The sequence below is a fragment of the Harpegnathos saltator genome, unplaced genomic scaffold (genome assembly GCF_003227715.2).
Source record: "Harpegnathos saltator strain DR-91 unplaced genomic scaffold, Hsal_v8.6 scaffold33, whole genome shotgun sequence".
NCBI lineage: Eukaryota > Metazoa > Arthropoda > Insecta > Hymenoptera > Formicidae > Harpegnathos > Harpegnathos saltator.
Genome location: NW_020230128.1, coordinates 1,561,703 through 1,587,525, shown reverse-complemented (window position 1 = coordinate 1,587,525; position 25,823 = coordinate 1,561,703). Strand labels below are relative to the sequence as shown.

General features: G+C 43.1%; 1 protein-coding gene across 7 annotated transcripts in view; it reads left to right on the top strand.

Annotated features, from left to right (window-relative positions):
* The window catches only part of Fife (regulating synaptic membrane exocytosis protein fife), a 174,872-nt gene that overhangs the window by 124,148 nt on the left and 24,901 nt on the right, over nucleotides 1-25,823 (top strand). For all 7 annotated transcript variants that reach the window (XM_025300137.1, XM_025300134.1, XM_011143115.3 and 4 more), the window contains 4 exons: nucleotides 5,073-5,197; nucleotides 18,866-18,978; nucleotides 19,114-19,178; nucleotides 20,613-20,671. In XM_025300137.1, coding sequence (XP_025155922.1) covers nucleotides 5,073-5,197; nucleotides 18,866-18,978; nucleotides 19,114-19,178; nucleotides 20,613-20,671 — 362 coding nt within the window. The remainder of the gene's footprint in view (nucleotides 1-5,072; nucleotides 5,198-18,865; nucleotides 18,979-19,113; nucleotides 19,179-20,612; nucleotides 20,672-25,823) is intronic.

Here is a 25,823-nt window from a genome sequence, read left to right as displayed (position 1 = left end):
AACGAGTCGGATGCTCGGCTCTTGTCACGCGTAAGTTAATTACAACCAGTTCTCAGTAATGCGGCTCATCGCAGTAGTTCATCGTAAACGGTTTCCTCTCCGGCGTAAATCACGCTATATCTTTTCTTTTACCGACAAGTGTCTCGCAGAATGAATATTCGAAGAGCGTGCGACGAGTGTTTTTTTTTTCAAATCAATACGGTCGTGTGAATAATCGTATCGCGATAATTATAATTATCTTCGTTTCTGCATCAATTCACAATTCGAAAGATACTGCGACAAAACATATTATATCGCCCATTGCATAATGTAGTTTGCAGCGGTGTTGATTCGGTCCCAGCCGAATGGAAAAATTTATTATAATTTAAATGTAACTTATGAATTTTGAGCGCGTACGAGCGGTTCGACAGTAATACAATTTTGAATTAACCTTGTTATCGCGAGCATGATGCAACACGTGTAAATGAGCGGCACGTAGTCTATAATTATGCAACCTGCGTGCCGCTCGTAATTAGGACACGTTTCTTGCAAGTTGTTGAACACTGACGTGAGCTTTAATTAGCTATGTCGTTCTCGAGCGCTTATTGTGCTCCTTCCAATCATAACGAAGACCCTTCGTCGCGCTTCGTATTCGGCGGTATTCCACTTTACTAAGTAATCGCGACAATTTTTATGAAAGGCGATTCGAGATATGCTTAAATATCTTCTCGTTAAATTTACGTAATTAGACTCATCGGTGCCGATCCCAGTGCAAATTTGAGAAAAAGAAATCGTAGTCAATAAGAACTCTACCCAAACGATCGCGCGATCTTCGTGAGAAAAGACGACATGCTAGATTCGGTGCGCTCGCGAGCGACAACTAGTCGCTTGCCGATGATTATTGGTAATTATCACGACGCGCGAGCAAAACCTCTAATCGGGTCGGATTGTTCCCGAGCCGGCCCTGACATTACGGCGCAAACGAGACACTCCTTCGTCAGTTCGTCAGAGCATTAGCGGATAATCCCGATGCGCTCGATGACGATGATCAATTAATCGCTACGACGCGTCCATGGTTGTATCTTGTTAACGTCATGTTTGTGCAAACGCGGCCGCACATCGATCGTTCGGACGGAATGTTAGACGACAGTTCGCAATTACAGCCGATTCGCCCCGATAGGATCGATATTTAATAAGTTAGACTGTCGAAATTGAATCGAAGTTGAACCGAAGGCCGGCCGGCCGGCCGGCCGGCGGCCGCCAACCACGAAACGTCGAGGTGAGTTTTTAACTCAATTAATCTCGAGAGCACGATCTTTCTGAGCCACAGCCTTTCGACTGTCCGACGGTTTAACACACTTGGTGGTGTGTTTTAGCGGGTTCTCGCGCGAGCACGGCGGACATAGCGGTACAGATTTTCCTAAATTGTAAAACTCTTTTAAAACGGTGGCTTTAGTCAAATTAATGAGATCAAATTTAATGAAATTAGGCGGCGGTTGAATTTTTGTGCCTTTAGCAAGAGCATCTTTGCTCGAGAATCCCTTATATCTTCCAATCCTTCATCTCCTCCTCTTTTCTCCTTTTCATCACCGTCATTACAATTAAATCGAAAGGTCTCGGAGAGCTGTTTGCGTTCACGATCGTTGATGCTGAACGACAGGCATCCGCTGCGATTCACCCTGACGATCCTCGCATGCGAATAGGCGGCGAAAGGCAGGATTAGGACGCAGCAAGCGGGCATAGTCGGAGGCTAGATTAATTCGTACACATCAGAACGAAATTACGCGCGCGGCTAGTACGATAACACTTAATTAAGTGCTTCTCCTCGCGCGTTTCGGATTTCTCATGCTAATACGAGGACAATACTATTACCGGCGGCGCATGAGAACGGTATGCGGCTGACCACGAACGTCCAGGCGCGTCGAAGGCGAAGATGTTGACTACGGCGTGGCCACGCGATATGCAAAGCACGAGAAACGGTACGCGAGGGGAAGGGGAAGCTCTGTCGTGGCTGCTCGTATGGCTGCTGTCTGCAGCGATTCGAAGCTTTCGAACCTCTGTCTTGCAAATTTCCCAGTTCAATTAAATGAGCGATTTGAATCACCTTTTAAACGGTCATTTCAAACTGCGAGTTCTACTTTCGGAGCTACTTTAGAAAAATAATCATTCTGCAGAAAGAACCATTCTGCAAAGATACAGATATGTACTCTGATATAAGTAATTAGTTAGTGTTTAGTGAAAAATGTAGATCTGACTGTTCCCGAAGTAAATACGTGTCGTGTATAAGTTATATTTCGCTAAACAATTTCAAATAATTCGATGTGTTTTGAGCTCGTCACGCCGCGCGCGCGAGTCAGTAGTACACTAAATTATAAATCCGACATTTCCGTCGACCACTCCCTACCCTTTCGATTGTCATCGCATCCTTGGTTACGACCCTTACGTTACGCCCACGTCGTTCCGTGACACAACTCTGAGCCATTTCTCCAGAGTAAGATGAGCGTGAGGATCGTTGAGAAAGACGTTACTCTCGCCCGCTAAAGTACAACATTGCAACGTAACGCGCAAGATGAATCTACGAGAGAGAGAGAGAGAGAGAGAGATCAGGTTACTTGCATCCATCCTACTTTCATCCAAATTTGCTGTTAACCTTAATATGTATATATTTCCATTAATATAACTTAGAAACAACAATTACAAAATCGCATTTCGCGATCATCTCACATTGATATCATAATATAAACTGCACAGCAAATTAATGAATCCTTTTGTTAACAAATAATTTCTTTTTTCGCGAGGTAAGAGTTCCCCGTAAAAGTACGATTCAATATCAAATAATATATATATATATATAATTATTATCCTAAATGATTTGACTAAAATGAAAATAAAAACGTCATTTGTAGGGTATTTTCTCAAGTTCGATTACGCGTAGCTCAATCTTGGTAGTTTCTTGACGAAATCAAATTTATTTCCCACCTCTATAATTTTACTTCAGAGGGTCCGCCCGTGATAAATAATTGCCAAGGGCGACGGTCCTACCCTAAAACCGATTCTCAGTAAAAAGAAACGAGGGGAATGGCGTATCAGACGCATGTGAAACTGCGGGGAATCGAACCTGGCAATTTTTATTCTTACTTACCAGTGGGGAGTCTACAGAATTACGGACGTTATGCGCCATTATCGGCAAATCTCTCCCTTCTATCCCGCCCGTTCCGTTATATCCCTTCAGCTCGTTAAAACTTCGATGGAGTCACGTTGCTCCGCTCACGCAAATAGCATGGAACGAGTAAACTTTCAACTTTTCCCACGCGGTTTCGATAGCAGGTTTTTCAATCGCATGATCTTCTCTGATATTCCGGCATTATTAATTTCTATGAATTCTTTGATCAACTCGATAAACTGAATTTCCGTATACACGAAAGTGAAAATGAAAGACCGACTCGTAGATTTATTCACGACATCACCGGAATAAATAGATTTCACGTTTGAATTCCCAACATTTGCAACATACTGCAACTGCAGCTCAAGATTCATCCACGACTATACGCTTTGCTTTCCAAAAAAACACATTGAACATTCTTAATCACTTAAAAATCTCAGTATAGTGAATAAAAAATATTTCTAATTTCATCTTCCAGAAAAAAATTTGTGGAAAATACAAATAAATTAAGAAATGATAACTGACGTCTTTCATATCTCATTAACTTATAGGTAAATTTTTTATAAACAAGGCAACATGGCACAAGTGGCTGAAGAAAGCCCAAGTACAGTTAAGCCCGGTGCGTGTTTCAATTGCATAAAAACAGGAAGTACACAGCGCGAGGGCGAGTATACGCGGCTAAGAAAATCCCCGTGCGACACGTAAGATCGAACGAAGGGTGAAACGAGGTCTCCTAGCTCATCCCATTCCCAAGTAATTCCCAGGGCTTTCGCGTGGACACGTCGCGCGAGTTCTCGTCCATTAGAACCCGATGGGATCTGCAAAGGATCGGTAGACATACCCAGCAATAACGGGAACGTCCATCGAATCCGCACGGCTAATGGTGCGAGAGTTTATCCAGATGTTGCGAAATCCTTAGAGCCGATAGCTCAGGATTGGCTCGGTCACGTCGGCCTGTATTTCCATCGTCGAAGGGCTCTTAATCGCGACGAGACACGACATTGAGTAACTTTGGCTCCGCATGGCTGGATTACGGATACAAACATGAAGAGAGACATGCTCCCGCCGCACTCGAAATGAAACGATTAAGAACCAAAACTAGAGATACTAAATTCGCTTATTTTTCAAGTTTCTCGCTCTTTGCGACTGTGACACGTGTTCACACAGTGGAAGCAAAGCTTGCACTCTTCGCCGTCGCGGTACTTGCGGATGGGATTGCACGAATTCACGTAAAATACTCGTCCCGAAAAATATTTCTGGAATCAATATATTTCTATAAAAGCGATAACGTTGTAATGCAAAGACTGGGTGCGAAAAGCTATCCTATTTAATCACACCGACGATTTTATAACACATCTCTGTACGCCTCGATGTCGGTTTTCCTCAAATTTGCCGTTTCCCAAATCGTGTTACTTCTCGTGTTGGATCGAAATGAGAAAGAAGTATCGATAATCAGATAACGGTAAATTGCAAACTTCAGTTCAGTTACGCGCGAGCGCGTCAAGCTCACTAACGGCGCGACATTGTTATCCTAACAATCGACGCAATTGCCGCTCGTATTTATAGCGCGAGCGTGAGCGTTAATTATTTTTCCTAGAGTTCGCGCCGATTTTCAGCTCTCTCTCTCTCTCTCTCTCTCTCTCTCTCTCTCTCTCTCTCTCTCTCGCTCGCTCGCTCGCTCGCTTATAATAAATCCGTGGCGGGGAGAAGCGTCGGGAAGCTGTGTGGAGTTATGGCGCTACAGAACGTGACTACGTCCCTTTCAAAGCGCGACACGTGCGCGGCCCAGCGTATTCTCCCGCCTGCGTTCCTGACGCAATTTCTATCTACGAAAATATCCGCGAAAATTGCGTTCGCTATCGCGACCACATTCGCCCGAAATGCCATTCGCGCAAATACCATTCACGGTCCCCGCGTTTCATTGTTGCAGCGCGCGGCTTCGGCATGAGAGTGGTGGGCGGTAAGACAGGATCAGACGGCCGCACCTTCGCGTGTATCGTTTGGACCGTACCGGGCGGCCCCGCCGAGAAGGCCGGCTTGCAGCAAGGCGACAAGGTGAGTGCGCACGTCTCAAATCTAATTATCTAATTACCATCATCTAAAACGAGCCCGGCGACCGACTCCGCAACTCGCGGCGAGCACGCAACTCGCCACTTTTTTATAGCTCGCCAGGTTTATGCTACTAAAACTACTACATAAAACAAGAACAGAAGCTCTTTTATATGGTATGAACGAATGACGGTGGTGAGTTTTATTTTTAAATTTAGTACTTGATTTCATGTGTGACCTGTAAACAATTGCGGTTTGTCACAGCGGATAATTCCCCAGGTCTGGTCTAGGACCTCTACCAGCGTAACCAGCTGCGACATTGTCGCAAGAGACGTAATCTCTTGTCTCTCGCGTATGAAGAATTATAAAACTAAATATTTATTTTATATCCGTCGCGCCTGTATATTTCGAATTCTTTCCCGACAATCGTAAGGAGCTTGAGGAAATTGTCGTTCCGTCCTTCGATCGCTACGTTTGAGCTCGCGAGTCGCTCGCGTTTTATGATTTTTTCAAGGGGCTGAATTTTGTCGAATAGTGTTATTGACATGGTCAATCGATCGGACGTCTGTCCGTTGCGGGCTGCAACTGCTGCAATTGTAATGTTAACCTTTTCCGCACCACGTTCGGCTCCATCGGGTAATCCGGTTTGCATTTTTAAAGTACGATAACTCCGGCACAGAGTATCGCTGGTAACGTTTGTGAGTTTCGTGACTTCGCTCGCCGGGCTTCTCTCCATTTTTAAATTCGTATACCCGCAAAATATGGACCGCCGTCGCGTGCAACGTAATATTCAACATAAGCAACCGAGCGGAGGATATACATCGCACGGAGGGGAAAATATTTTCCCGGTGACGGTTTATCGTTACCTGTCGTGGCTATTATTGTAAACGGCTAATACGCGAAAATATCGACTGCTACCGATGCATTGATTCTAATTGAGTTACTTGACAAGCGCGCACGCTTGCGGACCGGGCAGCTTTCCGCTCGCTTACGCATTCGCTCGCGAATCGACGAATTTTATTTCGCGTCGCACGGCCGACGCATTAAAGCTTCATTACGCATTAATTCACGATCAATTTTGTTACGCACGCAAGCTCAGATCTGCAGTGCTTTCTCGTCGCTTCGATTATTAAGCCATTCATGTCCACCGTCACGTTTACCGCAACGCGAAACTTGCGATGAAATGCACATTTCGGTATAATTGGATTAATATTAGCTGCTTTTTGTGATATATCGTTAAACTCCCGTCGGCGATGATCATCAGAATGTAAATAAAAAAAAATATCACATGTGAAATAACTAATTCGAAATAGCAAAATATTAAAAAAGAAGTGATGTTTGTAGCTTTCAGAGCGAAAACACTATTCAAGTGCAAAGAAAGTGCGCAAATCTCAACTAAACACAAATTTCGGGGGTAAATGGATTAAACAGCACTTAACGTGCGTGCGTGTGTATATCTCGGTGTATAAACATCATTCAAGTATAAACGTACGGGAAAAGACGGGAAATGTAGCCCTTTGAGCCCTATCTACCTGCTCTACAAGTCATCCCGTATAAAAAGGGCGACCTAGATGATCGATTGATCGGACCTGCGATGCCCTGATCCCTGTTTGCCGCCATTACATTTCCATAAAGAGTCCCTGACGATCGTTTAACGACGGAATTCTTTCTCTCTCTTGTGCGCGACGATGTTTAATAAAAAGCGACCAAATCGCATGATGATCACATTCCCCTAGGACCGGAAAAAATAATGCTCTCTCTCCTTTTCTCTTTCACCCCGAATCTGATATTATTCGAATGAATCTATTAAAATGAAAGCGCGAATAAATTTTGATCCAAATAATTCTTCTCGCCCTCACAAATAAAATGGATGTTATTCATGAATAACGAAGGCAACTTCCATTTAAATATACGTGAATTTTTTGACGATATTTTCACATATTTTCTACAAACATTTATGACTAAAATGAGAAGTGAATTTTTTGACGCATATCTTTTACAAAAATTTATGACTAGAATGAGGAGAAGTGAATGTGTTTTTCTTTTACTAGCAAGTAATTTCTTCTAACTTAAGGCAGACTGATAATCAACGATCAATAATCTCCTGAAAGTAATATTTCTGTCGATTTAATATTTTCACGAAAAAAAAGACTTCAACAAACCAAAATTAAATTTTGCATAATTCGACACGAGTAAAAAGAGAAATTCTCCCGCGCTCCGAGATTTTATAAATACATTTGATGTTTTATAAATAAATTTTATAAATAAATATAAATAATTTCCGAAAGATTCATGTTTTACTCAATTTAAATGAAAGTTGCTCAACTCTGACCTTTCACGTAACTGACCTCCCTTCCTTTCGAGAGAAATATCGACGTGGGATTAAGAAAACCCCCGTGTCCTAAATCCCGCGACACGGACGGAAGACGCGAACAGCATGACAGACGTGACATACTTGTTGCTCGCAGAGCGAAAATCCGCGACGCGACGCGACGCGACGCGACGCGACGCTCTTGTGCACCTCGCGAATCGAGTAACACTTTGTTTAATCCGCTTACGTCCCGACGCATGTAAAATCGGAACGAGCGAACCTGATGGCAGCATTCGCTCGGATGACGACACGCAACGACCAATTCGGCTGTCGAGCTCTGGAATAGACAAGCCGAATGCCAGAATCCCGGCATAACTTGTCCGGTTGTGCTCTGTTTCTACTATTTCGGCCGCGACCTCGCAACGATCGATCCCCTCTTCGTTCAGGAGAACAACTGTCGCGCGCGTTGGGTGTGATCTTTACTGGATCCGTTGTCATTAGCACGAGCAATATTATGGTTCAATTAGAAGGTGATTTAATAGGCAAATATACGAATCGCTGCACGAACTGATGTTACGTACGCGGCTGTTCGTGTTTCCACAAATATTCCGGGAATGTTTCAAAGTAATTAATTCTGATCCTTCTCAACGCATATTAATTCAGTCCAATTATCTAATACCAATTATTATTATTACCACCGTATTTAATTATCAATATTATATTAATATTTTTAGTCTCGATACGATTTCAAGGATCTCGCGCCGCATTGCCGCATCAACGCATTAATATTATTCTTTTGTGTATGTTTTACAATTATGCTTATGTTCGTGGAAAAAAGGGAACGTATTGTTACACAGAGTGCTTAATTTATTTTCGCTCGACCGGACGAACATGCGAAATAAAGGTGTGATTTATGATACGGTTTTATATTATTTAATAATCGTCTATTTAAAACGCAATATAAACTTTCGCAAAAAACGAACTCCCTTCACTCGATACATACGATACGTGATGAGATTAAGTTTATCCTTCCTGCACTCGAGTCAGTAGTCGTGTATATGAGTCTAGATTCGGCGGCTTATTTTACAGCCTGAATCGAGCGATTGTCGATTTAACGATGAGTTAGAAATACTTTATCAACTTTCTGAAACTTCGACTAAAGACCGAATCACACACAGAGAAACGTCGTTTGATGAAAGCGCTAAGAATACATGCCTCGCGATGTCGCCAAATGTCCTACAACTATCGGCTCTTCGGTAAACTTCAAGTTTTTCTTAGACTTCTCGTCTCCTCGACGAGAAAGTTCAGAGAGAAGTCATCGCGTTTAACAGATTTGTTGGGTCATACGCTCACGGATGCGCTTAATTCGACCGAAATCTATGAACACGGTTCCTAAAGCAGTCTGCAGATCTGGTTGCGCGGAAGGAGAGCAACGAGATCTGCAAGGAAACGAGATCGAGAAAGGAGAGACCCCGAGACGCGAAAGCGAAACCAGTCTCGCCACTCTATCCGTCGCTCGAGCTAAAGAGCAGTTAGCTGGAAGGACTCCAGATGTCGGCAGGAAATCGAATTCTGTGAAATTTAAGAAAGAGAGGCGCGTCCCCTATACACGTATAGATTCACGGTTTTACACACAGCGAACTTATCTTTTGCCCACCTTCGACGCTACGCCCTCGTTAAATCCCGAAGATAATTAAACTTTTTCCTGTTAGACGAACCCTCTAGAAGATCAACCGCCAAGATCGCGTTTCGATAGGAACCGAATTCTAAGCAGGATCTTGCTGCCGCGTACACTGCGAGATTATATGTCTTAATTGCCACTTTCCGAATTTCTTCAAGAGTCTGCGGCAATACCCGCGTCAAAAATATCTTTGATCTCAAAACCGAGCGAAAAAGATAAAGAGAAGAGAACGCGAACGATTTTTGTGTAACACGTTTGTTTATAAACAGACTTTTTTCAGCGTAAAACATTTTAATATTTAATTAATTAAAAATTAATTTGCTTAATTAAAATTAAAATCAGAAAAATTATTATGATGTTTAATTTAAAATTCTCTTCGGGTATCCTTGACGAATTTCAAAACATTTCCCGCGTTATATTTGATTTATTAATATTCATTTTTAACGAGATTCTCACGTATAAGTTACAAAATGAGAATTAAAATCTCATTATATATAACGGTTTGTTGTCGAAAGGATTTTAATAACGTCTACGTATAATTGTGCATGGAAATATGACGTGAATCAGATGCACGTTTTTATATATCATTTTCTCCTATCACGAACATAAACATAAAAATATTTTACCATGTCTTGTTGGTTAAACACGTTAAATAACAGCTAGTCAAAGAGAGGAAAAAACGGAGAGAAATGGAGTTAAAAGAACATCCTGTCCGTCGAGGGATCAAAGTAACTAGAAGAGCCTTGAGAGGAGCTAAGTTTTTACTAAATCGGTCCTACTAAAACGAGAACGTAATTACATATTGATCTTTCATTTTGTATCGCGCCGATAAGAACATCGTAAACGGTTTTACTGCGCGTCTCGCGCATTGAATTTAAGATAAATGCCAACCTTTCGTCACATAAGAGACTGCCTCATTTTCTCATTGTCAGTTATGCTAAAAGATTTGTCTTGATAAGACACAAAAAGTGGAATATTTAGTATAACAAAGTTATACAAGTTACTACCGCCTAATTAAAATTCCTCGTATAGGATTTAAATGTTTGTTGTATTATTTTCCCAAATTGGCAGAATTTGCAATAAAATGGGGAATTCGGGGAATAGTGACAGCGCAAATATCTTTGCAGTTGAAATAAATGAGCACAAGTAGCTCTTAGAAAAATATGCTTAATATCTGAAATCTAACGTTTATAACACGAAACAATAAAAAGAATTAATTTGTTGTTCGTTACGATTTATAATACTCGGACACGAAAGAGTTCAAACATTTTTAAAATAGAACTTATTTCATAAATCACGGGGTTGAAATACATCGTCCTAATAATATACATCGAAGTTATAATAAATTCAAGTCTTTGGTCAAACATCGGAATCAGAATCTGAAATTTGGTTCTTTTCGTAATTGACGTGTCGCGTGTCTTCCGTCATATCGGGAATGATCTCGTTATAGTCCGCCGTTCCTGTCATATTTCGCGCGTTTACCGCGTTACCAGAACGAATTACGGGGGCGTACCGCGTACATACGCACGCGGTTAATGGACGATCGCCCACGCGGTAATTAATTACAATAAAGTTTGACGTCGAGTCGATCGAACGGTAAATCCAGTCCCACCGTGTCCTGACAATGTTTGCCCTGACGTCACGTGAACGTCGCCGCCGCGCGGCTTACGTCGGAAATGAAATTTAACGTCAGCGTGGCCGCTACGCCGTTAACCTGCGACGTGACCCAATAAACCGTATGTGAGAAACTTCCAGCAGCGACAAATACTTCGAACGACCGATATCCCGCGTCCGCGATACGTGCGTTTCATTCTCAAATTGCTCGCGGAATATCGAATAATAGATAAATAGCGAAAATAGAGTATAATAAGCAGTGGTGGTGATAAGAAGTGATAAGAAGTGTGCGCATTATAACAATAATATAGAGATGTAAAAGCACAATTTATGCATTGCATGACAAATATAATAAAATGGTTGAGCGGAAAAAATAAATAAATCGATCGGAGAAAATCAGAGAATAAAATTGTAGAATAAAATTGATCAAGATATCTTTCAAGAAACATTTCGAAGGATCTTGCGAAGGTCCTTTTTCCTTATGCAGAATACAAGAATATAAAAATGATACGAACTTCTTAATTCATATACATGCTAAAATAGTGCGTGAGCGAATTTAATTAAATTACAATTCAATTTTAATTAATCTACACGTTATAAGTTAATATGTACGAATTAAAATTCTTTTAATATTAAGATCCGGATTATCCAGATAATCTGCATATGCAGACTTGTATAATCGGATATTAATTATTTCTATATAATTTGGATATATTATACTTTACCCGAACGTATATATTATATTATCTGCGCGGATATTTGCAACTGGAAGTTTGTATCAGTGAGCGTACGACTGCCCTTATTTTTTTCGTTCAGAAGCAATGCGATTTACGACATGCATTATATTCTACGTATATAACACTTTTTGAATGTGATATAACACTCACCACCACACGATAAAATACAGTGCATCTGGGCTGTATCTTCTTGCATCCATTCAGCATCCAGCCTGCTCAGCATCGTTCATCGTTCAGCATCGTCTCATATCAGCTGCACATCGCTTTATTTGCGATACAGTAATTTTAACGACGTTTAACGGAAATCGCGATAACTTCCAGTACTTTGTGGATACACTTGCTAGTCACGAATCGCGTGTAAATAAAGCCGCGAAAGCAACACCACGAGCGAGATTACGAGACAGAGAAAAAACGCTCTGCGGATAATTATTTGTCAAGAAACGAGATTTTTCTTTCACACGAACGCTATTTTTTTAAATAAACTATAAATATGTATGTTGAATTTAACGTTAATTTTATTAAATTTATTCGTAACACAGGTCATATCAATTTAATATATGTACATCCACATATTTCTTTGCGATGCGCGAGTCAAATGTACGTATTATAGAAATTGATGATAAAAACCACAGAATAAAAGTCTGTAGACGGAGTAATTCTGACACAAATTAAAAACCAACTGTCGATTGTAAAACTCGTGACTTCATACACGAATTACTTCGCGATATCTCTGCGTTATTTACCGTTGGAAATATCTCCGCGAATTTTTAGTTTAACGAAACTTTCATTTTTCTAAAAATCGCGGACGCGTGAGTAAAAAAATCGAAAATGGGAAATCCGACGATTTTAAATATAACAAATCGGATACAAATGTAAACAAATATTTAATAAATAAAAAAAGACCTAAGATGCAAAAATCTATATGTGATGTAAATCGCACTGATATTCGCGAAATTTTAATAAACAAACCCTCCACCTGTAAAATTTTGATTTCAATTTCTTTGACTCACCGCGAAATACCGCGAACTCAGAGCCGGCCGCATTCTTCTCCGTTGAAATCTGGAACAGAAAAAGATAGATTCGCTGGTTAAATTTAGGAATTTCGGAAGGTTTAACGTGTAATTGCGCATAGTTACGAGTGGTAGTTAGTCCTTTGCGGTCGCAATTTGAGTTATTCCGACGACTACATCCCAGCCCTCGACCGCAAAGGACTAAAGGGTTAAAGAGTAAACCGGATGTCTGTAACTTTACCTTCGAGCCGACTCTGCTCGGCCCAAACCGGATCCTCCGGTACAGCAACTGCATCCGTCGTGCGACCGTCAACTCTGTCAGATCTGAAACAAAACGTAATTTTGCTAATTAGTTATATGACAACAGTGAAAAATTGTTCGATCATGAAAATTAAAAATACACCTCCGCATTCTATACGAGAATATTAAAGTAACAAGCCTAAACTATATACTTTTCTTTTAAACTATAATAAATACGATTGATATATTTTAGATACCTTCTAGGATTCAACATACTGCCATTGTTGTAACGACAATTCCGAAATGATGATGATCGAACGCGCAAATTATCGTAGAATATTTCCAAATTACTTTAATCGCGTTAGAAAAGTAGAGAATAGCGTGCGATGCGAACCCGCGTGTTCGATTCAGCGTCGAAGATTATTATGAGAGCGTGAATACTTTGCTTATACATATGTACGTGTACGCGGGCCGTTTTGAAGGTCGCGTGAAATTGGAAGGCGCCGAGCCATTGTTGTGTTGTTGTTATGGTAAGTGTAGAGTCATGCTTGAGAACACCGTTATAAAATATAAAGTGGATAACTGAACGTTACATTGTTTGATTTTACATTACATTTAATAATTTAATGTTACATTAAAATCGTAATGCACTGTTTATGTATAATTACGTATAACAGGGCAATATACAGCTATTGATTATTAAGAATTTGACCTGGTAAGAATATTAAATAATAAAGACCACTAAATATTCAAAATATCAATTATATAGCAAGCATATTAAGTATTATTTAATTGGGGGATATAGAAAACAGTGACATAAAATTATTAAATTTAATGATGTCATACGATAACCTTTTGGATCGTTATCATTTAACGCGATTAACAAATTGCAAGGATACTTTTGACCGCGATTTATTAACTGAAACATATACTCTGTCAAATATGTAAAGGAAATCATTCGTCAGGAATTTTATTTCTAGCTGCAGAAAAGAACGAATCAATATTGTCATATTGTGCAAACTTAGACTGAAAAGTCAAATTTGACAATAACTTTAATTGAATTCTAGATGTCGGATGCACATGTTGAAAGTTTATCTTGGAAGATTGAGATTGAGAAAGAGATTTAAATGGCAACGAGATTAAAATAACTTCAACTGGTTCAAGAAATGGAACAGATGAAGCACGATATGATTTTAGTGTCGGGTAATACGATGCGGTGCGATACGATACAACATTTCAATCGAACGTTTCATCAATCACAATTCTTCCACGAGTCGATTAAATACTCTCTCTATTTCCTGAAAGTTAAATCTGTTTTGTCTTAATTTAATCGCGATAAAGTTAAATCGGAAAATCAATTGATTTAGCGTCGCATTAGCGCAAACCTGTTCTCAAAAGAAAAAAAATAAATGCCACGATGATTCCCAACAGCAAAGATATCTTTATATTTAGACAAGATTATTAAATTTTCAATAAAAATACGATATTAACAAATGAATACTTTTACTACGATACTCAACATAGAGTAATGACTAATGTATTTCGTAAGAATATTCTGTAGCACGTACGTCCCATAAATGCTGAAATTTTTCGCGTTATTTTAAAACGCACTTCACCAACTTGCTATTTCGTGTTAATCGGATGCAACGTTCAGCGTAGGCAGCGTTTTTAAGCAAATAACTTTTAACCAAAGCATACATCTCTCAGAATAAAGTATGAAATACTTAAAAAAAACTTATCAAGCGCACGTATTTTTCACGTTTTACTAACGCATTCCCTCGCGAAACATCTCGTTAAATCGTCCTGCATTTGCAGCGAGCAGTGAGTTTGCGAGATACGCGTGTGTGTACACACGTGATGCTTCGCGTCCCATTAGTTTCAGCGTCCGTCTGCGAAAATGTTGGTAGTGCAATTTTCGAAATTTTATTTCCGACCGGCCTGCTGAAATTCTCACGCTCTCGCCTCCGTGTTCGCGCGCGTCCGTATCGCGTCGCGATATTTCCTTTAGTAGCAGCCGCTGGCGGAAATTTCACGCGAAGCCACATTAATCTCGTTTCGCGCGTTATCGTCGTGTCGCTCAGACGCATCGCTTTTCCGCGTCATTGTCGTGAAAAATATTTGAAGAGAGCGCGACGCTTCGAGTCACGTCGCGCATCTCGCGTTACCCCCCCGGAGCACGACGTTTCCGGAGGAGGGGATGAATAGCGTGCTGTAAATCTTCGAGACGACGCGAAACTAAGGAGAGGCGTTTCTCGAGGGCTGAACGGTCGCAACGGGGTCGCTTATTTTAAATAATGTTTCCGAATGGGACGAAATACGGGGCGCTCGTGCATCGTAAATAAGCAACGAGGTAACGCGATAAGGCTGAATCAAGAAGAAAGTAGAGGAAGCAGAAGCCAATTTCGACGCGGAATATTTTATCTTTCGGCTACTTATCGTAGGTACACAGCTTATTACAGCTTAACGGGGGATTAAAAAAAATTGTTCTCTATTTCGATTATATTTTGCTGTACGTTGCAGAGCGGACGTTGCTTGGCGGATTACACGAAATACAAAATAAAGAATCTTCGTCGTAACTGACGCAATAAAAATTCTCCAGAGAGAAATGTCACCCGGAGAAGTCACCGGAAGTTTCTTGGTAGCGTCTGTTAATGTCAGCTCAAGAGCGACTCGATATCGTATAGACGCGATGTAAAAGAAGAAATTCTCTGTGAATTTGCGTAACTTCGCTGTCGCATTGCAACGATAACCACTGCGCCACAGGAACGAATCCGCGCCGATTGACGGATGCGAGAGCGCAATTGTTTCATAATTTCTGTAATATAAACGATGCTGCTTTTTCTCCTCTCGGTATATCTCGGTACCAACGCCGGTTCCGGCCAGCTCGCCGCGCCGTCGAGATGCGCAAATTTTCACTTCGATAGCTCTCGTCGCGCTGGTGATCGATCGGCTTTTAAAAACCGCACGGCACATTTTTAGTTAAACTTGGACGTGCCAGCGCCGACGTTCCGTAAATATCCTTCGTTCCAAACCGCGAATTCCCATTGAATTTATTTTCTGCCGCTACGATGTTACATGCGCACAGCGAAAGGAGGATCAGGAAATGACGAGCAACGGCTGATCGATTTCGTACGCGTCATTTCCTGCATCCAGTTACCAGTCACGATCTTTCCTTTATAAGAGCTCGGTCGCTGAGGTCGCCCGCAGCAAGGGAGGAAAAAAGAAATCACCACGCGGATACGCACAATGTGACGTGAAAGTTGGAAAGCTCGTTCTGAAGCATCGAGATAGAAAATTGTGCGCGAGTAATAGCGTGGAACAGCGGCGAATGCCTAACTCCCTTCGGATCGCGACTAAAGGGCAGGGCTTGATGATCGAAACGTGAAGAATGATTGCGGGGAAACACGGAGAGGCCGAAAAAGTAACTGATTCCGTTAGCCGGGGCGTCTCTCGGAGGAATAGAAAATACGAAATCGTTGAAAGAATGTACGAGCGGCTGAAACGGCGAAACACGAAATAACGCTACTCATTGAGACTACGTGCCTTTTTCGGAATATTTCGAGAAGAGAATAACAGGCTGTGCAGCGTTGTCTCTCGCGATTCTCTCCACTCAAGTACGACGGAATTCGCAGGGTTAATGTAAGACTTGAGAGATCTGACACAGAATGTCAGTGAAAATATATCACAGAGTCTAACAAATGGAAAATACCTTGAATACATCGTCGAAAAATGGACAGCAAAGATGGAAGCTGCAATCCTCTCCAAAGGAACTAAGAGTCGCTTTTGTGGCAACACAAAAAAAATTAGATAAAGGAAAAACTCTGCATTATATCATACGGCTCGTACGGAATCGTCCCCTCTTCCCTTAAGCAAACTTCTTTTTGTGGTAACCGGAAGTCTACAAAAGATATGAGAGAGAGAGAGAGAGAGAGAGAGAGAGAGAGAGAGAGAAATAGAGAGAGGGAGAGGGAAGAAAAGCGCTCAACTAAACGCCGTTCGACAACATCTGCGGAAAGTTGGAAACACCTTTCCGCTTCCCGTTCGAATAAATATTTCCGCGTAGACGCAAAGTTTCTCATCGCGGGCATTCCTTAATCCAGCAAGAAAAACTCGAACGCGCCGTGCTACTTTTACGTTTCATCAAGTACCGTGGAATTCGAAATTACATTTCTTCCCGGATTTACCGCGCGCCGTCTCTCTCTCTCTCTCTCTCTCTCTCTCTCTCTCTCTCTCTCTCTCTCTCTCTCTCTCTTCTTTCCTTCCCTTTTCCCGTGGACGCTCTGCGAACACGACGGCAACGTCGAATCGCTCGTAATTCCATATTTCGCAATCACGCTTTTACACCTGGACACGGAAGAAAAATAATCATGGGTGTGTTATCGATCGCGCGTGCGCGCTTATTTTGCTCTCCGCGCCGATACAGCGATTTGCATTCATGCATTCTGTCTCGCGATTTCATTGAAAGCCGTCTGCCGGCCAGCGTAATTAACGCGGGTCGTATAACACGTACTCAAAGGATCCGCGCGCCTGGACATTGTTACGGTACAGCACCGCGGTGAATATATTTACGGATTCCGCGCGGACAGCGCATGGTAATTAAAATGAACTTGAAGCGGCAAATTTTATGACTCCGACCTTTGAATACCACTAGTAGTCGCGCACACGCGACTATGATATTTTGCATGCGACTGTGACATCGCATCGCGAGAAAATCATGGAGAGCGCGAAACTCTCGTGTCTCTCTCCGCCCGCTCACTTCTCACCGAGTTTTTCGCCATTTCAGAATAATCACGATACACGTCCTCTTCCCGCGACACCCACCTAGCCGGACATTTAATTCGGTTCTCGTTAACTGACGCACGACACCTTGCCGAGCGTAAAGTAAATTGAAACGCGGCTGCACAACGCGAGAGTTTCAGCGTAACGCGAGGAACGCGACGCGCGAATGACAATGTGCGCGAATGAGGTGTTGTTAAGCGCGCTTAATCAATCCGGATTCGTCGAACGCGATTCATTCTTGCGTATCTGCCGCGCGTCTCGTTCAGGGACATTTAGCCGCTATAGAGTTTTAATTTTCACACTTTGGCCGGTGCGCGCGATAAATAGCACCTATCCGTCGAGCTAAAGCAGACGGAGAAGGCACCTTAATCCTGAGGTATGTCTCCCTGGCCGAAGCCTGGTCTCGAGGATTAGCACGGCGAATTCCCCCCGTCCGAAAGTTTGCCGACTTACCCCTCGTCGGCCAGCCTCGGGCAGCCTCGTCGCCTTCGTTTCCCCGCCGGCAATCAGCCCGAGTAATTAAAGTAATTAAAGTACTTAAAGAGCCGGCGGGAGCGGTACTTTACGACCGATTGCAATCCGGTGTGCCGTTGCCTCCCTCGCCTCGTCTCGGCGCGTCTTGACATTAATTTCACCGCCGCTGTCGCCGGGACCTTGCCGGCGCGGCGTCTGGAACCCCCCGGGAATTCCTATGCCGCGACGCTCCCTCCCCCCCCTCCCCGCGCCAGATGAATCATTCCCGCGCGATATCCCGAGGCGAGTCTTAGGGTCGTCGCGTCCGAAAATTGCGATCTCGAGATACCCAGCGCGCTCTTACGCAGCTCGTGCCGAATGGCGGCACAGATATCGTGCAGGACGGCAGCTTATGAGAATATAAAGTGTATAAGTGCGCTCAAGTTGGAGTAACACAGCGTGAGTTGAATACGCAAAATCCCGCTACGTGTCTGTCGCGCAAATGAACGCTGATTCTGTCACTTCTCCACTCGCGAGAAGAGATGAGACAATGAGGGGTGATTTTCGTTGAAAGAAAAATCGTCCCGTCTTTTATCCGTCCGTATGATATTTTCACATTGAGCCTCAATCGCTAAATTTAAGCTCGCAGACTCGATACGTGGCAATTGCGTGGTTTATGAGCCACGTGATAAAGATAGAAGAGGATAGATGTGTCATCCCTGTATTTATTTTCTTCACAAGACACCCCTGCGCTAAATACCGTTCGGACGAGTCCGCGCGCTCACGCAAAGTACCTGCTCGGCCTGCTCGAATAATGCGCATCGTACGAAAAAACGCTTGTGTTCGCAGGTGTTGGAATGGTCCGGTATGTCTTTGATCGACCGGAGCTTCGAGGAGGTGCAGCAGATAATCGAGCGAACCGATGACGTGGCCGAATTAGTGGTGGAGCACGCGACCGATATGTAAGTCAACAGCTGCGCATGATAATAGAGTTATAGCGAGATAATATCGCGCGACCTAACCACAAAAATCGATCCTTCTTGTGCGCTCGCTGTTCGCCACCGACTGATTTCTACGATTCGACACGCGCGAAACAGCATCGGGGATCTGCTGGACGATCCACAGTCCGGCAAAGCACCGACGAATTTGGGCTTGCTGATGGGTGAGTATGAAATTTTCCGAAACACACGAGTCGAGTACACGCGTCTATTGTGCTCGAGCCTCACACACATTTTCCACGATTCGAACCTACAGGATTCTCTTTGTCGAAACAATCACGCGATCGGAATATCCACCGCGGCTGCGGATGATCTTCGATCCGCGAGAAAGGGAACGAGCGATGTGTCCCGCCCTCGCGGGATTTTGCAGTGAAAGTTATGAGCGCGCAAACTAAAATTTCATCATACGATTTTCGCAAATCGGCTATCGCGAATAATTCGCTTATCGATTTGTCGCGCTTAAAAATTGTCCTCAATATGATGATTTCGCGGGTATCTTTATACACGTCACGCGAAGCGGAGCGGAGAGTTCGCCGAGCGAATAAAAAAAGAAAACAAAAAAGAAGAATTTATTCGCGCCCGAGCCGACCGAATAAAGCACACCTGTCATCGGCCGACCGTTTGTAACGCGATAACGTACGTTGTAATGAAATATAAAACACTGACGGTCCGTACATTTTCGGTTGATCCTACGTCGAGGGTCGAGGTCAGCGGCGGAGATTGGTCACCGCGAAAGTGGGTCGTCATAGAGAAAAGAGGAAAAGCCTAAAAGGTGGCACAGTAGGCGTGTGTGCCTCGTATATACGCGCCGGTGACCCTCGAAAATAAATGCCTCCGAGTTGTAAACGATGGCTCTATATAGCGAGTAAATGTTCTCGGGTATTCCAGGACGTCGCGAGGACGAGAATATTCTCTGACACCGCTGACACGGTTTCGCGCGTACGGCCTTAAAAATACTCGCAAGACGGACGAGTATTTTCGTATCCCTGAATATTTGCTCGATGCCGTTAAATTCGTACTCCATCGCTTTACTCGCGAATTAACTGCCGCGTATCGCGCGACTCGTCCTTAAATAAATCACCGTTAAAAATGGAAGCCCCCTCCTCCTTTGGGGGGTTATTCAGGCATAAGCCTGATGGAGCGCGCGCTCCAGGAGATTCTTGACGCTCCGTTCGGCTCGATTTTCCTTGCATTTACGCCGAAGAGTGTAAAATTTGCGCGCCGGTTTCTTCTTCAACTCATTTTGCTCACATATTCAACTACTTCGAAGCTTCCGTAGATTATTTGATTATTCCCTTATCAACAGATCATCTTATACATTGTGTACGTCCAAATTTAATTAAACTTTAAAAACGCTCTCAACACGCTCCCTACACTCACTCTCTCAACACGCGTTTGCGCTTACACGAAGCGAGTCAAGAAGCGAGTCTCAAGCACGAGCCGTGCTGAACCCTTCGTGAAATCATCGTGCTAAACCCTTCGTCGTCCGTAATCGCTATGGAGGAAAGAAAAGAAGAAAGAAAGAAAAACGAGCGCAAACGTGCGCGTGTAATGTGCGTGAATACTGATACGATGCATCTTGAAATATCTTTTTGCAGAAACCGAAACGGACAAAGCACCTTCGTCGCCGACGCGCAGGAAACTGCCAAAGACGCCGGTATAACGAGTTCATAAATTGACACCTACACACATGACCGTCTCTCTCTTCCTCTCTCTCTCTTTCTCTCTCTCTCTCTCTCTCTCTCTCTCTCTCTCTCTCTCTCTCTCTCTCTCCCTCTCTCTCTCTCTCTCCCTCTCTCTCTCTCCCCCTCTCTCTCTCTCTCTCTCTCTCTTTCTCTCTCTCTCTCTCTCTGTCTGTCTTTCTCTCATTCCTACACGATGTACACGATGCATACGCAGACTCGGGGATAAGCACGCTTAGATCGCGAATAAGAGCGCAAAGAGAAAAGAAAAATAAAAGGAAGGAGAAGGAAAAGAAAAGAAAGAGAAGAGTAGCGCAGGGTAGCGCAGCCGAACGAGAAGGGAATGAATGAAACGGCGTCCTCTCTCGTCCGTCTCTTTGCTTTTGTACATAGTATTACATGTAACTCACTATAGTCGCGCGTACACGAACACGAATCGATTGTGCACACATTGTAAACACGACGGATGTGCAGGCGTGACGTGTGGAAACGAGTGCGTGAGACCGCGGCTTTTAGCGTCAATGTGCAAATCAGTTAAAGTGAGCGAGCTACGTGTGCCAAAGCGTGTCGCAAATGTCACGCACGCGGTTTGCAGAAAGACCTCTCCCGCAATCGCGATCGGAACGCCTCTCGCCTCCCGCGCAGGGCGTCATGTGCAATTTTGATCCGACCAGAAAGGGCATTTCGAAAGGGCGCTCGGCGGACCGAAGATTGACTCACACATCTCCGACGTTTTCACCCCCCGCTCCCCCGTTCGTTCGTTCTCGCCATTAGAATTCCTCGCACCTGTCATTCTTTTTCCTTTTCTCTTTCTTTCTTTCTTTCTTTCTCCTTTTACTTTTTCAGAACAATGCACGAGATCGTTGTTCGCAGTTGTACAAACGTCTCTGTGTAAATCGCTCTGTAAAATCAGTCGCCGATCGATCGTGGATCGATTGTGGATATTTGTTTGTACCTTGCCGCAAACTCTCGCGCGATTGTCACGCGAGTAAACGTTAGTCTATCAGCGGTTTAATCGCGCTGCTGATTAATCCGACTTTTCATTTACATTCGAAAGTTCCACTCGCGCGTCATGCAACGTTTCGTTTAACCCACCTCCGGTCCCTTCGACTAACGGTTCGATAACGGTTAAGCGCCGCCCTCCCCCGGAATTTAGCCATCGGTCTTTAAAAGTCTCACGAGATCACCGGCAATCTTATCCGAGCGCTTAATCGGCAGTACTTAAAAAAAGCTGACAAAAGGGTTGAGGGTACTCCGACAGGGCATTATTCTCGGTACGTGAGGACCACTTTTATTCGCGTTGTTGCGCGGATCGCGCGACTCAGCCATTTTAGACACGACGCGGCACAACGAAATCGCGCATTTTCACTGATCGTGTGGCGGAAATTCCGCTGCAACTGTACATACACCAAATGTAACACATTCGATGTAACACAGTCGATGTAACGAGCCGGTGATCGATCTATTTCTCGTCGGCGATGGATCGCGAGGGACGTGAATTACGTTCGCGTTCTCCGTTGCGATCGCTTCGGCTGGAAAGCCAAAAACGAACGATCGCGTCGATAGCGAAAGATAAGTCTGTCCGTAGAGAAACAGAAATAATAAAGGATTATCCAGGAATCTTACTCTTTAGGGTGTTTTTTCGAGAATTAGATATTACGATTAGGAGAATACGCGAGGATCGCGAGGGAGAATCTAGCTCGGGTCGATTCGTGATGTCTAGCGGAGATAGTTTTCGGTCTGTAGTCACAATTTATGTCGACGCTCGAGCGACTTTAGGACTCGTGGCCGAGCGAGCTTTCCTCTTTGTGCCCCCGCGGTTACGTGGTTAGGGGACGGTGAGAACTGTCGTAACTCTCTCTCTCTCTCTGAATTTTGGAAGAAATAACGAGGTCTTTCGTCGCGTTTAGCAAAATACGGGTCGGGAGGGAGAGAAATTGTACATTAAGGAACTTCGCGATATACGCGACTGTATGTGTCAGCCTTGTAAATTTACACGAAACAATGATATCACGTCGATTACTACCAGTGATCTCGAAACATTCCAGAGGCGAGTGATTAACCATCTGAAATGATTTCATCATTTATTCCCGCCATCTCGCGTGCTCGATTTTCGCGGGCTCGATATTCGGCGATCGGCATGTTTCTTTCGCTCTTTTACGGAAATTGCACGGACAAGAATGGCTTCGCGAGAGAATACGGTGGTTCTCGTGTATCATCGGCCGCCCACCTGCGCGCGCGCGCTTGCGTCACGCATCAGGATTTATTGCTAATTGCTTTTATTTTGCTCGCCCGCAGTTTACCACGTTTATTTGTTCCCGTCGTGATTCCACAGCCAACGGGATATACTCCGATGAGTATCTTATCGGGCGCGAGAATCTCAACAAGGGCGAGCGGAATCATTACAACGAGACCGTTTCGACCGCTCGCTCTCAGCCAACAGCCGCGAAATTTTCTCAGACTGCTCTGATCGACCGGAGTTTAAGGACGAGACTGTGCCGTAGTTGGTTAAAATGAAACGATGCTCGCGATTTGTGGATTCATACGGTGCCGTGAATATCCGACCGAATAACAGGCTGGCCGAGCGTTCCGATGCCGCGCGTGACGTATGTGTACGGTGCCATTGGTATGCGCGGCTATTTTCCAATCGATAGAATGGCGGTCCTAGTCACTCGAATAGTCATCGGAAAAAAAATACGCTGGAGATATTTTCGGAAAATACGCTATCTCTGAATGTCGCTATTATCGAATCGTATTCGTGCGTTGAATATTACACATCGGCCCGTTCTCGCACTTAGAGTTCCCCTCGAATACCCGCATGCAGCATACTCGCGAGATATTCGTACGGGTTCGCAATGATATTTCCGGATTGCTCGCAATTCGCGTGCGCGCGCATTACTGAAGACTAATATTTATCGGATTGTACGATTACGTGATGTTTGTACAAAGATCAAGAACACTTTTCTGTAAAAACGTGAATCGTATATATATATACAGGGTGCTACATTTCAAACGTAACAGGTAAAACAGCTCGAAAACTATGAAAGAGATTAAAAAATGCTAAAACATGTGTTCCATGATTTCGAAGGGGAAAGAGAATGGCATTATCAGTTTTTTTATTTGCATCCTCAAGGTCAGTTGAAGGTCAACTTAATTTTTAAAAATAGAAAGCCCAATTTTTTATTATATCTTCTTTATTATGCTTAATGCAAATATCTTATATTTTTTTTTATATCTTCTTTTTCTACTAATTAATTTTAACAACTTTTGTCTGAAACATCTTTTTATTCGACTAATATTTTTGGAAATATTTAAGGAAAACTTGGTAACTTTTTCAACATTTAACTTACGATATTTCGCTAACTATTCGTCGAAAGGAAAAATAGTATTAGACTTTTTTACTTTATTTACTATCAAGAATATACTACTATAATAGTGCCCTAATTTTTGTTAATTTAATAATTGTGAAATTTCCAAAGGTCGATAAGTTAACAAAAGTTAGGGCATTATTATAGTAATATATTCTTGATATTAAATAAAATAAACAAGTTTAATACTATTTTTTTTTCGACAAACAGCGAGATAAATGAGATAGCATAATAAGTATATATATATATATGTATATATATATATAGACGGAAAGGAAAAGAAATTGTATGAAATATATAAAGATATACGAGAGGCAAAATGAGATATCGATGTTGACCTATATCCACTCGCATTTATCCACACGTGATCACGATTGGTAAGTACTTGAATATCAAAAGTCTAACGAATGTTTCGATAATCACCGGTCGCACTGGTTTCTACCGGCTGATATCGATCGTGGGATTCGTCGTCGACACGACCCGAGAGCACCATACATTTATTAGAACGTCGTATACGATCCTTTTTAGGCCGTACAGCACTCGTACAATCATTAGCAGAAATGTGCGTTACGGTGTACGCCGCTCCGTTCTTTTCGACTCATTCGCGGAGGTGTTTCGCACTTTCGTGCCCTAGAGCTCCCAGGAGTATCCGTTGGAACGAAAAAAAAATTGAGAGAAAAGCCAATAAGTATTAGTCGATCGCTCGACAAAGAGTCGCAAAAAGAGATGCGCTTCGTAACGTTAAAAAAGCTACGCGGATTTTACATCTCGTTAGCCACAGCCGCAAAAGAGAAAGATTGCGCGCCATTGTAGAATCTCGTACACGTAAAGGCCATCACAGACAAATGAACGTAAGCGGTAAAGAAACTGACCAATCACAATCAATTATTCTCGTAAGTTTTAAAATGGCGTCTCTAAATTTCGATTGTGATTGGTCGATTTGCTTACTGCTTACTACGTCTTACTGCTTAAGTTCGTTTGTGTGCGATGGTCTTTACTCGCAATTGGCGAACATTGTAAATACTAATATATCAGGATCGACTTTGCGCGAATTTTCAAGCGCGCTGAATCTGTCAGGAAACCTCATATCTGTGCCTGTGAAATATCGAGCCTAAAAGAGCGGAATTACAATAATACTGATGAGTTGTGACGAGATAAAAATTTCAACATCGCGTTCAAGTGCGGGCCAATTACGAGAGTGAATATTGCAGCGTGTATCGATATTCGTGCCGTTCCGTAATATCGGAAGCTCCGGGCTTCGGAAAACATTTTCTTCCCTTCTTTCTTTCTTTTTTCCCCTTTTAATTCGGACACCATTACCTTTTAATGCGAATTTTCAAACGCTACCGACGCCTGTCACGCGTCGAATTAATTCAATCTATTAGCGTTGGAGCCTGTTCTACCGTCGTTTCGCGCGACCGTTAATTCGATCGTTTACCGATGCGTCACCGGTTCATTCCGGTCCGCCCGATTAATTATCGCAATCGAACGCGACACACGAATCGGCCGGCTGTAATTGCATCGATTAATTGCGAGCTTACGAACACCTCCGTCCGTCGGTTTCGCGTACAGGGAGAAGAAACAGACACCCACGCGACACACACCGCAACCTATTTCTGTCTGAAGAAAGAGAAAAGCTTTCGTACAATCAATCGTAGAGAACCGCCGTGCGAGCAGCGCGTTGCTCGTGTCGCCTCCGAGGAATTTCAACGTGAAATTGTCTGTTTTTGCGGGGACTCGACATCGGACAGGAATTACG